Source organism: Chiloscyllium plagiosum, unplaced genomic scaffold, assembly GCF_037043375.1.
Source record: "Chiloscyllium plagiosum isolate Xiang-an unplaced genomic scaffold, Cpla_swu_hap1 HiC_scaffold_17, whole genome shotgun sequence".
In the NCBI taxonomy this organism is placed as follows: domain Eukaryota; kingdom Metazoa; phylum Chordata; class Chondrichthyes; order Orectolobiformes; family Hemiscylliidae; genus Chiloscyllium; species Chiloscyllium plagiosum.
Window position 1 is genome coordinate 37639629 of NW_028270155.1, and position 17078 is coordinate 37656706.

At 41.1% G+C, this 17078-nt stretch overlaps 1 protein-coding gene across 1 annotated transcript in view; it reads right to left on the reverse strand.

Annotated features, from left to right (window-relative positions):
- LOC122558363 (dipeptidase 1-like) overlaps positions 1–16417 on the reverse strand; it is a 28566-nt gene extending 12149 nt beyond the window's left edge. Inside the window, exons 1-3 of the mRNA XM_043706844.2 lie at positions 16243–16417; positions 4197–4323; positions 123–255 (exon numbers count right to left, since the gene is read on the reverse strand). Of these exons, the coding sequence (XP_043562779.1) occupies positions 123–255; positions 4197–4323; positions 16243–16370 (388 nt within the window). The 5' untranslated portion in view covers positions 16371–16417. The remainder of the gene's footprint in view (positions 1–122; positions 256–4196; positions 4324–16242) is intronic.
- Between the last annotated feature and the right edge of the window lie 661 nt (positions 16418–17078).

Sequence of the window (17078 nt, forward strand, 5' to 3'; positions counted from 1 at the left end):
TCCAAGTCATCCCTTTGTTCTTCAGTTTGCTAACATTATATACATTTATAATATCACCTGTTGTGCAAGGACAAAAGCTCTGTAACATTTCTCAGCCAAATATAGACTAGGTTATGACCTACCATCAGCTGTTGTTGTTAGCTGAAAATCTTCTGGGAACATCTGTACCATTCTCTTTATCACATCAATTTGCTCCAATGCATGACGCACTGCATCTTTGTTCTGTGTATTACACGGCACATATGCAACCCAAAACTAGGTGAAATAAAATAGCAACAAGTTTTATTGGACAGGTAAAGTCAGACAGGAAGTTATCTAATCAGAAATACACAGTAATTGGTACTTACTTTCTCTCATTTTCATTCCTTATTTCTTTTTTAAATATCATTTTTGCCCTTTTCTGCCTTTGCTTAAAATGAAATATTTAGCAGAAATATTTTAACCTGACATAATTCATAATATTGCATATATAAAAAGGATATTTACTTATTATATTTTTGGAATATTGATAAGGTCAAGTTAAGGATGAAGGTAAACTCTTAAACACCTGTTATTTGGCAGACAATTTCATGTTATTCAATGTAACAAAAGGATGATGTTTGCCATTGTATTATTTCAATGAAAAAACATTTATGCCCTCTGGTGTTCAGCATTGTCATGGGGACGGGGGAATTGGCTGGATAGATTTTTAATCAACCTGCTCATACAGGTTTACAACACATAAGTAGAGCAGGGGGGTGGGGGCTTGAAAACAGAAATAGGAGCACTATCACTGCACCACAATAGATCTATTCATTCACATTCCCTTTGAAACAGTGAGTTAGCCTAAATTGTGTACCACGCATGTAATCTGGAGCGCATGGAATTGGATTGCAACCTTTAAACTTGAGCACTACAGCAACAGGCAGACTAATAAATGAGAAACCCAGCATTTGGTTCAGGGACTTGATTTTGAGGTAACTTCATGATGTAACTCATCAATTATTTTCTCACATTTTAAGAATGCGTGCAGTAATAATCACTGAAATCATGGCAAAAGAACATGGTGTCCAGGCATGGAAAATAGACAATATTACATACTATGACTTCCATGTCCTCCAGAAGGTGTATACATCAGCAAATTTACCAGCATTTGAATAATGCCCAGGGATAGGAAGAAAGAGATCTTAATTTTCTCTTTTAAAAATATTTGGTTTAATTTTTAAAATGGCTGCTATCAAACACAATGAACAAGGTGACTGCTTCTAGAAATTACTAGGCCTAAAGTGAACTCATCACCTCCTGAAAACAGACACCCCTTGCATTTTATGAACATTTCAACTAAGCAAATACAAAGGGATAGTGAACAAGATGTCTACCTCAGCCAGTTCTGGATAATTTTGCTTGTCTTTGTTCAAATGACTCCACAGCTATCTGCTACAAACCCTGGTTTCAGAAGAGGAGCATTAAATCTTCCTTGTTAGCAGAGTATCTCAACCTAAAGTTCCAGTCACATGACTGAAACTGCTAGTTTGTTTGATCCACCTTTAACTACACAGCTTTTATAATTATTCATCATTGTAACACCAGAAGAATAAGCAGACTCAAGCTCAGCTAAATGACTACAACTGATCTCAATATTTCTCAAAAGTCTGATTCTGAAAAGAAACCTGTGTTTTACCTGCAAAATGAATCAACTCTCAGCTAACATCTCAACACCTTCACCAGCAATTTAGCTGCGAGTAAGCAAAAGGGACTTCTGGGCCCGGTCAACTGAAAGAACATTAACATTCAAGTGAAGTAATTCTAATTTTCTTTATAGAACATAGAACATAGAAGAATACAGCGCAGTACAGGCCCTTTGGCCCTCGATGTTGCGCCGATCCAAGCCCACCTAACCTATACTAACCCACTATCCTCCATATGCCTATCCAATGCACGTTTAAATGCCCATAATGAAGGAGAGTCCACCACTGCTACTGGCAGGGCATTCCATGAACTCACGACTCGCTGAGTAAAGAATCTACCCCTAACATCTGTCCTATACCTACCCCCCCTTAATTTAAAGCTATGCCCCCTTGTAATAGCTGACTCCATACGTGGAAAAAGATTCTCACTGTCGACCCTATCTAAACCCCTAATCATCTTGTACACCTCTATCAAGTCACCCCTAAACCTTCTTTTCTCCAATGAAAACAGCCCCAAGTGCCTCAGCCTTTCCTCATACGATCTTCCTACCATACCAGGCAACATCCTGGTAAACCTCCTCTGCACCCGTTCCAGTGCCTCCACATCCTTCCTATAGTATGGGGACCAAAACTGCACACAATACTCCAGATGCGGCCGCACCAGAGTCTTATACAACTGCAACATTACCTCAGTACTCCGGAACTCAATTCCTCTACCAATAAAAGCCAGTACGCCATATGCCTTCTTCACCGCACTATTTACCTGGGTGGCAACTTTCAAAGATTTGTGTACATGGACACCAAGATCTTTCTGCTCATCCACACTACCAAGTATCCGACCGTTAGCCCAGTACCCCATCTTTTTATTACTCTTACCAAAATGAATCATCTCACACTTAGCTACATTGAACTCCATTTGCCACCTTTCTGCCCAGTTCTGCAGCTTATCAATATCCCGCTATAGCCTGCCACATCCTTCCTCACTGTCTACCACTCCTCTGACTTTCGTATCATCCGCAAACTTGCTCACCCAACCTTCTAACCCCTCCTCCAGGTCATTTATAAAAATGACAAACAGCAATGGTCCCAAAACAGATCCTTGCGGAACACCGCTAGTGACAGCACTCCAAGATGAACCTTTGCCATCAACTACTACCCTCTGTCTTCTTTCAGCCAACCAACTCCTAATCCAAACCTCCAACTCACCCTCAATGCCATACCTCCGTATTTTTTGCAGTAGTCTACCATGGGGAACCTTATCAAACGCCTTACTAAAATCCATATACACCACATCTACTGCTTTCCCCTCGTCCCCTCCTTAGTCACATTCTCAAAGAATTCAATAAGGTTTGTGAGGCACGACCTGCCCTTCACAAAACCATGCTGACTATCCTTGATCACATTATTCCTATCCAGATGTTCATAAATCCTATCCCTTACAATTCTCTCTAAGATTTTACCCACAACAGAAGTGAGACTCACCGGCCTATAGTTACTAGGGTTATCCCTACTCCCCTTCTTAAACAAGGGAACCACATTTGCTAGCCTCCAATCTTCTGGCACTACTCCTGTAGACAACGAGGACATAAAAATCAAGGCCAATGGCTCTGCAATCTCCTCCCTTGCTTCCCAGAGAATCCTAGGATAAATGCCATCAGGCCCAGGGGACTTATCTATTTTCACCCTTTCCAGGATTTCCAACACCTCTTCTCTACATACCTCAAAGCCATCCATTCTACTTAATTGTGACTCGGTACTCACATCGACAACAATGTCCTGTTCCTGAGTGAATACTGACGAAAAGTATTCATTCAGTGTCTCCCCAATCTCTTCAGCCTCCACACGCAACTTCCCACTACTATCCTTGACTGGACCTATTCCTACCTTAGTCATTCTTTTATTCCTGACATACCTATAGAAAGCCTTAGGGTTTTCCCTAATCCTACCAACTAAGGACCTTTCATGTCCCCTCCTTGCTGCTCTTAGCTCTCTCTTCAGGTCCTTCCTGGCTACCTTATAACTCTCAATCGCCCCAATTGAACGTTCACGCCTCATCTTTACATAGGCCGCCCGCTTCCATTTAACAAGGATTCCAATTCCTTATTAAACTACGGCTCCCTCACACGACCCTTTCCTCCCTGCCTGACGGGTACATACTTATCAAGGACACTCAATAGTTGCTCCTTGAACAAGCTCCACATATCAATTACACCCTTGCCTTGAAGCTTACTTTTCCAGGCCACAAGTGATCTTAAGTGATTTTTATCATAGCCCCTTTCTTTCCTTCTGTTGTTATGCATAGGTGATTTCCAGTTAGTGAGAGAAACAAGGAATTAAAGGCCTGTTTAATAATCAGGCTATATATCCTTAAGAGTGTTAAAATGATCACCTTCATTACTCTTCTGCAAACTTAATATTGGTTCTGGTGATTTCCTAACCAATTCTCCTTCCTCCTATCCCCACCTCCACCTCCTCACCACCTCATTAAGATTATATCAATAGATACTTCGCATGTAAAGAATCTGCTACCTGAGCACCAATCAGACCAGCCCGGAGCTTCTCAATGTTGGTGTGGGTAACATTCCATGTTTTAAGGTCTATTGCAGAAAGATCATTGTGCACTCTCTTCCTCAGCTGCCACGGTATGTCATTATGTCTGAAATAATGAAAGTTAGGTACACTTTAAAAGTGAGAACAAATTATTTTATAGTATAGTATATTAGTACATTGATGTTTTATAGTGTTGATTGCAGAGAATAGAATGTTTGCCTACATGAGTCCTGAAGCCTTTGCAGAGATGCTGAACAGCTACTATTTCCTCTTTTCAGTGAACTGGTTTGTGACAGATGCAAAAATAAATTACCAAAATTTTGTTTTTTGGTTTCATGCTGGGATCCTTTACTCTGCTTTAGTATTGACAATCAAGTCTGTGAGCTTCTGCATCCTCCATACATATCAAAATCTGCTAGATATTGGGAAGAAGAATGAAAGGAGATCTCAATGAACTCTTTAAAATACTTAAATAAATACAGCAGGTAAAATGTTTCTCCTGGTTATGGGAATACTGTAGGTAAAAGGTACTAAGTGTTCGATTAGCCTTAATTGTATTAAATGGTGGAGTAGGATTGATGGCTTGAATGGCCTACTTCTGTTCCTATGTTCCTACTTATTAAGCAACAGAAAAAAAAACAAGGATTGCAAGAATAATAAGATTCACATGCCCCTTACATTTACCAGCAGTTGCTTAACAGGCTATCAATAGAATAGTAAACAACTAAACCAAGTTCAAACCCACTTATCTTGGATGTGGCTTTTAATGAAACTACCTGTGGTTTCTCATGCTTGACACTGCATTGCTCCATCATGGTCTCTTGGATAGCCTCCTGCTCAAAACCTCTTCTTAAAGAGGTCTATGGTCTGTTCCATTCTGATCTAATGGAAACGTGATCAGAGTTGTACATTGTAACAATTGTTCCTGCATGGTCAGAAGACATTCCAAATAAGGAACCTGAGAGTTCTCTAGCAGATAAGAATTATGCTAACTCCTAGGTTGTTTTGGTACAGACTTCCAAAAATTTGCATTGATGGCCAGGACACCTTTTCTATTGATGAACTCTGCAGCTTGGTAATAGGGCACTCTCAAAGCAACATAAGTAATAATACTTCACCTGCGGGAAATCTGCAATGTGGGAAATCTCCACTGGCTGAGCTGCCGCACTTTCCTTTTCACAGGGCATAGATGTGACTAACTGTGATGTGAAGAAAATAACATCAGTAACATCCCAGAAGTATTTGTGGGTGGAGGACTGGGAGATGCCACATGGGTCTCCTATTGGTCCTTTGAATGAGTCAGTGGATTTAAAGTTCACGCCAGCTATGACCTTGATAGCTGTCAGGATGGTGTGAGTGCAGCGGAAAGTTCATGAATTGTCAGTGGGTCTATAGATCTAGGATCTCACTATTCTCCTCCACTTTCTACTTCACCTTTTGGAGGTTGTTCCGATCAGCAGTAAAATTCTAATGTTAGCTGTGCTTATGAAATGGAAAATAGGACGTCACTTTTAAAAGCCTTTATCTGATTATGTTTGTCTAGCTTACAAGACAAGGAAGTAATTAGAGCTCAGAATAAAATGGTCTTTCTTGCTAGAGGCCAGAATTCTTCATGTGCATTCTTGAACAATCAATGACTTGCCTATGAAGTGCAAATTGAAGCTTGTTGAGTGGCATAACTGAGTCAGTGGAGACATGATTATTGCAAATGCCCCTGGCAGACACTCAAAAACTATCCAACAGCAGAAACACAGACGGAAACATTGCCCAGGTACCTTTCTATCAAAGATGCTACAAAGATACAGTGAACTCCTCCTCTCACATGTAACCTATGCCTTCCCTATACACAACCAAACAAAACAGCTACATTAGATATTAATCATCCTGAGGAGTCTGAAATTGAATGGGATAGCTTCATCGAAACAGATTTAATCACTTCAAATGGCTGATAATTAACAGCTAGTTTTTAAGATAATATTTAATGGAACAACACTATTCAAAACCAATATTAAAACAAAAAGTTAAACAGCCTTTTGTTGGGAAGCACATAACTCAACCTATCAGACAAGGATGTTTATTTTTATAACTTGTTAAAACAGCCATCTAAAACTAATATTAATTATGTTCATAATAAAACCAGCAAAACAAGAGCAAAAATGATAATTGATCCAAGTAAAAATGAATTATATTTTTCTCAGAACCTACTTCATATGTAGGCTTCCCTATTTCAGGGGTTATCTTTAGCTTGGAAAATTTTTTTTAAAGGAGTGACATGAATATTTGATGTGAGCACAAAAAAAACTTGTAAGAATTGAATCAAGTAATAATACTAAAGAAATCATTTAAATTCTAGAAAACTATGTAAAAGTATATCTCCTATTATCCAACACAATATAAATATATGCCATATTAAGTTCACTACATCACATTACAGTGCATTGCTGTAAAGTCACTCAGATCACTGTCTGAATCATCAAACAACTCACTCCAATAGCTTAGTTGTATAATCATTCCACAACATCTTCATCACCTTTGGTAGTATTAGTCACTTTGGAAACATAATTGCACAAATAATTGAGTTCTGTACTATTAGTGCACACTCGAAATTCCATGTAATCCCAATACTGTCAAAAGAAAAGTTATTAATTTCATTCATCTATGACCCATGGGAAAAATGCTAACATTTTTTATTAATTTTTTCATGAGATGTGGGCTTTGTTGGCTAGGTCAACATTTATTGCCCATCCCCAATTTCCCTGAGAAGCTGCCTTCTTAAACTATTGCAGTCCTTGGGCTGTAGGGACACCGCTGTGCTATTGGGAAGGGATTTCCTGTGACACTGGTGGAATAGCCACATATTTCCAAGTCAGGATGGTGAGTGGCTTGGAGGGGAACTTGCAGGCTCCCACATAACTGCTTCACTTGACTTTCTAGGTGGTACAGGTCAAATGTTGGGAAGGTCATGGTGAGTTACTCTTCTTCAAGGTACACACTACTGCCACTGTGCATCACTTTGAAGGGAGTGAACATTGAAGGATGGACAGATGGGATGCTGAGCAAGCAGGCTGCATTGTCCTGGTTCGTGCTGAGTTTCTCAAATGTTGTTGAAGCTACACTCAGCCGGGCAAATAGAGAGTATTAAACTTGCATAAGACACTTGTGTCTTGTAGGTGGTGAGCAGGCACTTAGGAGATTGGAGGTGTTATTCACAATACAATTCCTGACCTCTGGCCTGCTCTTATCACAGACTACATCATTAAGGGTGGGACTGTCTCATCCATACTTCCAGGCAATGCATTTCTTACCCTAAGTACTCAACTAATGAAAAAGACTTTTACTCACATCGTATTTGTTCTTTTTGCAAATCATTTCAAATTTATGCCCTCTCATTCCTGTTTCTGATACAAGTGGGAGCAGTTACTCACTATCTATCCTATCTAGCCTGCTTGTGATTTTACCAACCTCGATCAGATCTCCTTTTAGCCTTTGTCTGTCCAAAGAGAACACACCCATATCTTCAATCTGTCCTGATAACTGAAGTTTCTCCTTCCTGGAACCATTCATGTAGACTGCTTCTGCACTCTCTACAATGTGCTTACTGGGCGGCATGGTGGCACAGTGGTTAGCACTGCTGCCTCACAGCACCAGAGACCTGGGTTCAATTCCCACCTCGGGCAACTGTCTATGTGGAGTTTGCACATTCTGTGCAGGGTAGGTGAATTGACCATGCTAAATTGCCCGTAGTGTTTGGTGAAGGGGCAAATGTAAGGGAATGGGTTTGGGTGGGTTACTCTTCGGAGGGTTGATGTGGACTTGTTGGGCCGAAGGGCCTGTTTCCACACTGTAAGTAATCTAATCTAGTCTACATTAGAGTGGTGCTGGAAAAGCACAGCAGGTCAGGTAGCATCCAAGAAGCAGGAAAATCAACGTTTCGGGCAAAAGCCACTCACGTCCTATCTATAATGTTGCACCCAGATTGTTACACATTATGATAGTTGAGATCTAACAAGTGTCTTATGCAAGTTTAACACCATCTTCTTTCCGTTGTACTCTACACACCCATAAGTAAAGCTTTGAATACTGTCTGCTCTAGTAACTTCTCTCTATCTCTCCTGTCACCTTCAATAATCTGTACAGATGTACACCCTTGTTCCTTTGCTTCTGCAACCCCTTTAGAATTGTACCTCCTATTTTGTATGGTCTTTCAATGTTTTCCGACAAAATACATCACCTTACACTTCTCTGCAATGAATCTCATCTGCCACCTATCTGCCCAATCCATTTACTTGCCTTCATCTATAATATTCTACAGATATTTCAATTCTTCCAAGTTTTATATCATCTACAAACTTAGAATTGTTTCCTTCATGCCAATACGTAGACAATTAATGCATATTAGAAAAAGCAAGAATCAATTTTGCTGGGGAACTCCATGACATTTTTCCAAATCCTTTGAAAATTACTATTTCCTGTCACTGTCAATTCTGTCTCAATATTTCTAATACCCCTTTTGTTATATTCCATGCTCTATTATTTTTGACCCAAGTTTGTAATGTGGCACTGTATCAAACTCCATCTGGAAGCCCAAGTACACATCAACAGCATTACCCTCATTGACTCTCTGTTACCTCCTCAAAAACTCCAGCAAGTTAGTGTAGCATGATTACTCCTCCATAAATCCATGCCGACTTTTGCTAATCAACTGAACATTTTCCATGTGACTATTGATTCAATCCCAAATAATAATTCCCATCACTGGAGTTAAACTGTAATTGCTGCACTTATCCTTACTACATTTCTTGAACCATAATGTTTGCAAGTCTCCTGTCTTCTGGCACCTTCCCAAGTCTAGAAAGATTATAGTCAGTGCCCCTGCAACTTTCACCTTTACTTCCTTCAATATCCTTTGTTGTATCTCATCTGGGTCCCACTCCCTTGTCAACTACAAACAGTCTGTCCTGTGTGGCTGCCCAATCAATTTTGACCCCTTCTAGTGACCAAATTCCCTCTTTTGTCACCATCTCTCTTTGGTAAAGAAATATTCATTTAATAGTGAATATTGCATCCACGTAGAAATCCTTTTTACAAACTCTAATTTGTTCTACTCTTTTCATGACTGTTTCACTATTTATAGAAGACTTTGTTAACTGCCCTTTCCTCAACTTTCTCTTTGCTTCCCTTATTTGTTTTTTTCCCTCCTCTCAGTTCTCAGTTGTATTGTCATAAGTACAATTTTTTCTTCGTTATTTTCTCTCCCCTTTGGCATTCAAGGAACTCTGGATGTGTTTGTCCCACCTTCCCTATTTGAGGCAATATAAAGACCTCAATTGTACCCACACCACTTGCTCTTTGATGATAGTCTATTGGTCAATTAATTTGCTCTACTACCCTCATTTTCCAGTCTATCCTCCCTAGCTTAGTTCTTGTCCCGATGTAGTTTTCTTTTTTAAAAAAAAATTAGGCATTACTAAACCAGCATTTATTGTTGGTCCCTAATTGCCCAGAGAGCAGTTAAGAGTCAACCACAGTGCAATGGGTCTGGAGTCACTTGTCGGCCACTTAGTGAACCAGATTCATTTGCCCTGATAATCAACAATGGCTTCATTGTCACCATTAGCTTATTATTTCCATTAAAAAAATGTATTAAATTCAAATTCCACCATGGCAGGATTTGAACCCAGGCTCCCACAATGTTACTGGAATTTCTGGATTAACAGAATAGTAATGATACCATGAGGCCATTGCGTCCTCAGTCAGCTCTCTGCTAATTGATTTTTCTTATTCTGGATTGACTGTTATTCCGCATCATTATCCTGAACCTGATGATGCAATGATCATCGTCTCAGATATTCCCCAATTGACCCTCACTGCACTTGGCCCATCTCATTTCCAAGAACCAGGTTCAACAGTGCATTCTTTATTGTTGAACTGGCCATACAATGCTGTCGTAACACAATCCAGGAACATGTTGTGGAGGTGCCGGTATTGGGCTGGGGTGGACAAGGTAAACAAGGCACAGAACACCAGGTTCCGTGCTGCCCCCAACACTATCAGTATCCTAGTTTTTATTTGGGTAAAATAAAGTCCCTCATTATAATAGCTATACAATATTGGCATCCCCCACAAGTTGGTGGTTGATAAACTAAACCGAGCATTGCAACTCCACCCATTTTGTTTTTTAGCTTGCGTCAAATTGATTCTGTCCTTGAATCCTCTAATACATCATCTTTTTCCAGCACTGTAATGTCTTCCTTAAACAAAACTGCTACCCCGTCTCCTTTTCTATCTTGTCTGAATACGTTGTACCCAGGAATATTTAACACCCAGTCTTGCCCAATGATCCCTTTAATTATTTTTTCTGCTGTATGAATCTCAGAGCTGTGCATGCAGTAGCAGCTCTGAAAGCAGAAGTTAATGATGGGAATTGCATTGTGATGCTGATCAGTGTGTGTGGAACATTTGAGTGGCTGCATAGCCTGTATGGAACAGATCCTGAACCAGATCTCTGTTATTGCTATACAGCATTCTGCACCTTTAACTTCCCAATCTTACTTAATATACATTGCGCAGTCACATACAAACAAAGCAATCCTGATTTAGACTTATTTTCTTTCTTTCTTTGACCACTGTATCTCCAAGTATTTTGTGAATTCTGATATTATCTACTGTCCACTTGTGGTCCCACGCAGAGGTGTGGGAACCAAATATGCTCTCGACCCAACTCATTGTGTCCACATTAATACCAGTCTCTGGCAGTCCACCCTCTCCTTCAGAAGGGTGTCCTACAGCCGCTTTATGACATACTTGACTCGAGTACCAGTGAGACAACTTTCATCCCAGAGTTACATATATGACCACAGAAATGCCTGCCTATTCCCTTAACTAATAAATCCAGTTTTTATTGCGCTCCCTTTTGTCCTCCTCCTCCTCCACATACAGCTGAGCCACTTGCATTGCCACAAATGTAGCTCTGATTGCATTCCCTTGAGGAAGTAATGCCCTCATCAGTTTCCAAAATAGAAAACCAGTCTGTGAGCTGGAGCCCCTACACATTTCCATTGGAGTGCCTAATGGTCACCCATTTCCTCCCTCCAGGCCTTTAAGTTGTGGTGTGACCATTTCTTTGAACTTACTATCCGTGTAACACTCAGCCTCACGGATGTGCCACAGTACCTTGAGCTGCTGCTTGAGTTCTGAAACCTTCATTTTCTGCACGAGGTCCTCTAGGACTCCAAAAGGGTCCATGACTTCCCAAATATTATAGGCCACTCATTCCACATGATTGACCTGAGTAATTTACTGCCCTTACTTTACCCTACCTCTCTTACTCTACTTTGGCTTATGTATAATATGTTTTCATATTGGCCAAAACTCTCACTCCTGGTAATTTTCAGCTAAAATACTTCTTTTAAAAAAAAATCTAATAAAGTTGCTTACCAACCAATGAGCATAATGAAGGCAAAATACTGTAGATACTGGAAATCTAAATAAACAATGCTGGCATTCAGTGGAGAAAGAACCAGCTACGGTTACAAGTCTGGCTTGATAGTACAGCACAGGAATCGACCCTTTGGCCCATGATGTTGTGCCTAACATGACACCAAATTAATTTCTTCTGCCTGTCCTTGGTCCATATCCCTCCATCCCTTGCATATGCATGTGCTTAGCTAAAAGTCCCTTAAACGCCCCTATCATACCTACCTCCACCACCACCCCAGTAGTGCGTCCCAGACTCCTACCACTATGTAATAAAACTTGCCCCTCACATCTCCTTTAAACTTTCCCCTTCCCACCTTAAAAGTATGTCCCTAGTATTAGCCATTTGAATGCTGGGAAAAAAATTCTGACCGTCAACCCTATCTATACATCTCAGAATTTTATAGACTTCTATCAAGTCTCCCCTCAGCCTCCGTTGCTCCAACCTGAGTTTTCCTAGCTTCTATTGATAGTTCATACCCTCTAATCCCCGCAGCATCCTGGTAAACCTTTTCTGCATCCTCTTCAAACAATCCATATCTCTCCTGTAATGTGGTGACCAGAATTGAATGCAATACTCAAAGTGTGACCTAACCAAAGTCTTACAAAGCTGCAACATGACATCCTGACTCTAGTACTTAATGCCCTGACCAATAAAGGCAAGCATGCCATATACCTTCCTTACCACACAATCCACTTGAGTGGCCAGGGATCTATGGACCTGAAGCTCAAAATCCCTATGTACATCAATGCTGTTCAGGGTCCTGCTATTAACTGTATACCTTTCTTTAAGCTTTGATCTTCCACTGCGCAGCACCTCACACTAACCTCGATTAAACTCCATCGGCCATTTCTCTGCCCATATCTGCAACTGATCTCTGTCCCGCTGTATCCTTTGACAACAGTCTATACTATTCACAACTCCCCAGATCTTTATATCATCTGCAAGCTTACTAACCCACCCATCTACACTTTCATCCAAGTCATTTATGTATATCACAAACAGCAGAGGCCCCAGTACAGATTCCTGCGGAACACCACTGGACACAGATCTCCAGCCAGCAAAATCACCCTTCTACCACCACCCTCTACCTTCTATAGGCAAGCCAATTTTGAATGCATGTGGCCAAGTCACCATGGATCCCATGCATCTTAATCTTCGAGCCTACCATGAGGGACCTTGTTGATAGCCTTACTAAAATCCATGTAAACAATATCCCCTACTACATTCTTATTAATCATGTTTGCCACCTCCTTAAAAAAAAGGTTAAGTTAGTAAGTCAAGACTCACCCTGCACAAAGCCACGCTGACTGTCTCTAATTAGATCATGCTTTTCAAAATGCATGTAAATCCTATCTTGAAGAATCCTCTCCAATAGTTTCCCAACCGCTGAGGAAAGACTCACCGGTCTATAATTTCCCAGATTATGTCTATTTCCCTCCTTGAACAGAGGAACAATATTAGCTACTTGCCAGTCCTCAGGGGCCTCTCCAGATGCTAGCAAGGATACAAAGATCTTGGTCAACGCCCTCCTCTCTTGCTTCTCTCAATAACCTTGGGTAGATTCCATTGGGCCATGGCGACTTATCCTCCTTAATGCTCTTCAAGAGACCCAACACCACTTCTTTCTTGACCTCAAAATGCCCCAGTGTATTAACACATCCCCCACTAATCCCACTATCCTCCTTTGTGAAGACTGATACAAAGCACTCATTTAGGATCTTACCCATCTCCTCTGCCTTCAAGTTCCCTCCTTTATCCTCGAGTGTTCCTACCTATCCTTAATTTTCTCTTGCTTTTAATGTATGTATTAAATGCTTTGGGATTGTTTTTAACTGTACTCAAATTTCCTGCCTGAGTTCTTTCTTGCTTTTGTTATATTAACTTTCTAAACTTTACGTATGTCTCCTTTCTCTTTTTGACTAAATTCACAACCTCCCTCCTCATCCACAGGTCCCATACCTGGCTGTCCTTGTCCTTCCTCCTTACTGGAACATGCCAGTCCTGAACTTGATCACTCGGCATTTAAACAGCTTTCGCATGTCAAATGTGGACTTAGCCAATATCAGCTGGCCCTAACTAACTCTCCCTAGCTTCAGCCTAATACTGTCATAATTTGCCCTCCCCCCCCCAATTTTGTATCTTCCTGCAAGGTCCTGACTTGTCCTCATTCAGTTATCTTAAAACTTAAGGAGTTGTGATCACTATTTCCAAAATGTTCTCCCACTCCAAGGTCAATTACCTGGCCAGGCTCATTTGCCAAAACAAGGTCCAGTATGACCCCTCCTCTAGTTGGACTATTCACATTTTTTTAAGAAACCATCTTGGCTGTACCTAAAAAAATTTTACCTCAGCTAAGCCTCTTGCTCTAAAGAAGTCCCAGTCAATACTGGGTAAGTTAAAGTCACCCTGTCTGACAATCCTGTTGTTATTGCATCCTTCCATAATCTGCCGACATATTTGTTCCTCAATGTCTCAGTGGTTTTTCCAGGGAGTGCTACTGCCTCAGTGGATCAGTCCTCCAGTTGGTTTCCCCAAAAATAGCTGCAACATTCTCCCATAATGCAACTTCTCCATGTTTTTTTACCTCCCTATCTTGTCAAAAGCATCAATGTTAAGCAGCCACTCCTATTCTGCATTTCCCCACCAACTAGGGCACTGTAATGGCCATAACATCATAGTCCTACGTACTGATCCAGGCTCTAAGCTCATCTGCCTTATCCATTAGAGAAAGTGAGGACTGCAGATGCTGGAGATCAGAGCTGAAAATGTGTTGCTGGAAAAGCGCAGCAGGTCAGGCAGCATCCAAGGAACAGGAGAATCGACGTTTCGGACATAAGCCCTTCTTCAGGAATGAGGAAAGTGTGTCCAGCAGGCTAAGATAAAAGGTAGGGAGGAGGGACTTGCGGGAGGGACTTTGGAAATGCGATAGGTGGAGGGAGGTCAAGGTGAGGGTGATAGGCCGGAGTGGGGTGGGGGCGGAGAGGTCAGGAAGATGATTGCAGGTTAGGAAGGTGGTGCTGAGTTCGAGGGATTTGACTGAGACAAGGTGGGGGAAGGGGAAATGAGGAAACTGGAGAAATCTGAGTTCATCCCTTGTGGTTGGAGGGTTCCCAGGCAGAAGATGAGGCGCTCTTCCTCCAACCGTCGTGTTGCCATGGTCTGGCAATGGAGGAGTCCAAGGACCTGCATGTCCTTGGTGGAGTGGGAGGTGGAGTTAAAGTGTTGGGCCATGGGGTGGTTGGGTTGGTTGGTCCGGGTGTCCCAGAGGTGTTCTCTGAAACGTTCCGCAAGTAGGCGGCCTGTCTCCCCAATATAGAGGAGGCCACATCGGGTGCAGCGGATGTAATAGATGATGTGTGTGGAGGTGCAGGTGAATTTGTGGCGGATATGGAAGTGTCCCTTGGGGCCTTGGAGGGAAGTAAGGGGGGAGATGTGGGTGCAAGTTTTGCATTTCTTGCGGTTGCAGGGGAAGGTGCCAGGAGTGGAGGTTGGGTTGGTGGGGGGTGTGGACCTGACAAGGGAGTCACGGAGGGAGTGGTCTTTTCGGAACGCTGATAGGGGAGGGGAGGGAAATATATCACCTTGTCTCAGTCAAATCCCTCGAACTCAGCACCGCCTTCCTAACCTGCAATCATCTTCCTGACCTCTCGGCCCCCACCCCACTCCGGCCTATCACCCTTACCTTGACCTCCCTCCACCTATCGCATTTCCAAAGCCCCTCCCCCAAGTCCCCTCCCTACCTTTTATCTTAGCCTGCTGGACACACTTTCCTCATTCCTGAAGAAGGGCTTATGCCTGAAACGTCGATTCTCCTGCTCCTTGGATGCTGCCTTATCCATTATACTCCTTGCATTGAAATAAACATATTTCAGCCCACCAGCCCCATTGTGTTCATTCGCCTGTCCTTGCCTATCCTTCCTCCCCATTTGTCTCCGACTTTGTTGTCCAATTCAGGTGGCAGATGCTGTGAAATTACACCTTCTTATGATTATGGCACTAGCCTGCAAATCTGAAATACCATCTTTTCTCTTGTGTCTTTGAGGATGCATTCAGGTGGTTCCTGGGTATTAATATGGCCAATCTGCAATGTTGATTAACCCATTCTGCCACATCTTCCACTTGTCTAAATTGAGCCATGTACTTGCCATTTTATCTTGAAGACATCGTGATAGATCATCACAAGTCTTGGCAATTGGCTAAATTATTTTACTAGAACTGGTGGAGAGAAAACCTTAAAAAAAATTCCTACAGATTCCTTTAAATTATTGGTAAATAATTAATAGATAATCACTGAAAAACCAGAGTCAGATTCTACATGTGTGTACACTTTAGGTATCAACATATACATGAATATTTACAATATTTGCTTTTTCACTAGAACAACTGAACTCTGGACTCATTGCAGGATAATCAAAATATCAGTTACATCTGTTTAACTAAATTAATTGTAAAAACATAAGATGTATTTTTCTTATTCAGTGAAGCCTTAAAGTTGAAAGCGTGATCTAGTTATAATGTGTTAAAATTGCAGAATAATTTACCTACCCATCAATCAAGGCAGTAGTTTTCATTAACTGCTCAGCTCTCTCTTGATAAGAAGGTATAGTTGTATATTTTTCAAAACACTGCATTAAACTCAGCAACACTAGGATATCCAGATATTTTAGCAACATTTCTACAGAACTTTTAACATTGCTCAGAACTAAAAGTTGCTCCTCGATGTCTGAACTTCCTGTTAAGGTGTTGGACGTTTTTAAACAATGGTTTTCTGCTACAGGAAACAGTTCCTTTGTATTTCTTGGCAACACAAAAATAACAGGCTCAAATGGCATATCCTGTCAATGTACATTATGCTTCTACATATAAAATCAGATGGGTTGCAACACAAATTTAATTGTTTTTGATCAAGCAGTTGAGGAATGATATTTCTGCTCCTGCAAATAGTTTCCTGCTTTCAAGACCCTCTTTGTCAATTTTCAGAATACACTTGGGAACATACGAACAGGATGCAGCCATTCAACCCCTCAAACCTGTTTAACCTTTCAATGAAAGCATGACTAATCTGTGGTCTCACTCCATATGCTTGCCTTTGACCCATAAGCCTCTCAAATTTACAATTAACTCACTCAGCATCCATGGCCATTGTGAAAAAGAGGCCCAAACATCTACCGTTTTTTTAGTGTAGAATTGCTTTTGAATATCTATTCTGAAACAATTTGACTATGCTCCCTAGTTCTGGAATCTTCAACTAAAGAAATAGATTACCTACACTGTCTTTTCTTGAACACTTCCATCAGATCACCTCTTAATCTTCTGAATTCTGGAGAAAACAGGCCTAATTTGTAAAATATCTGCTCATAATTTTGAAACATGGATTGCAG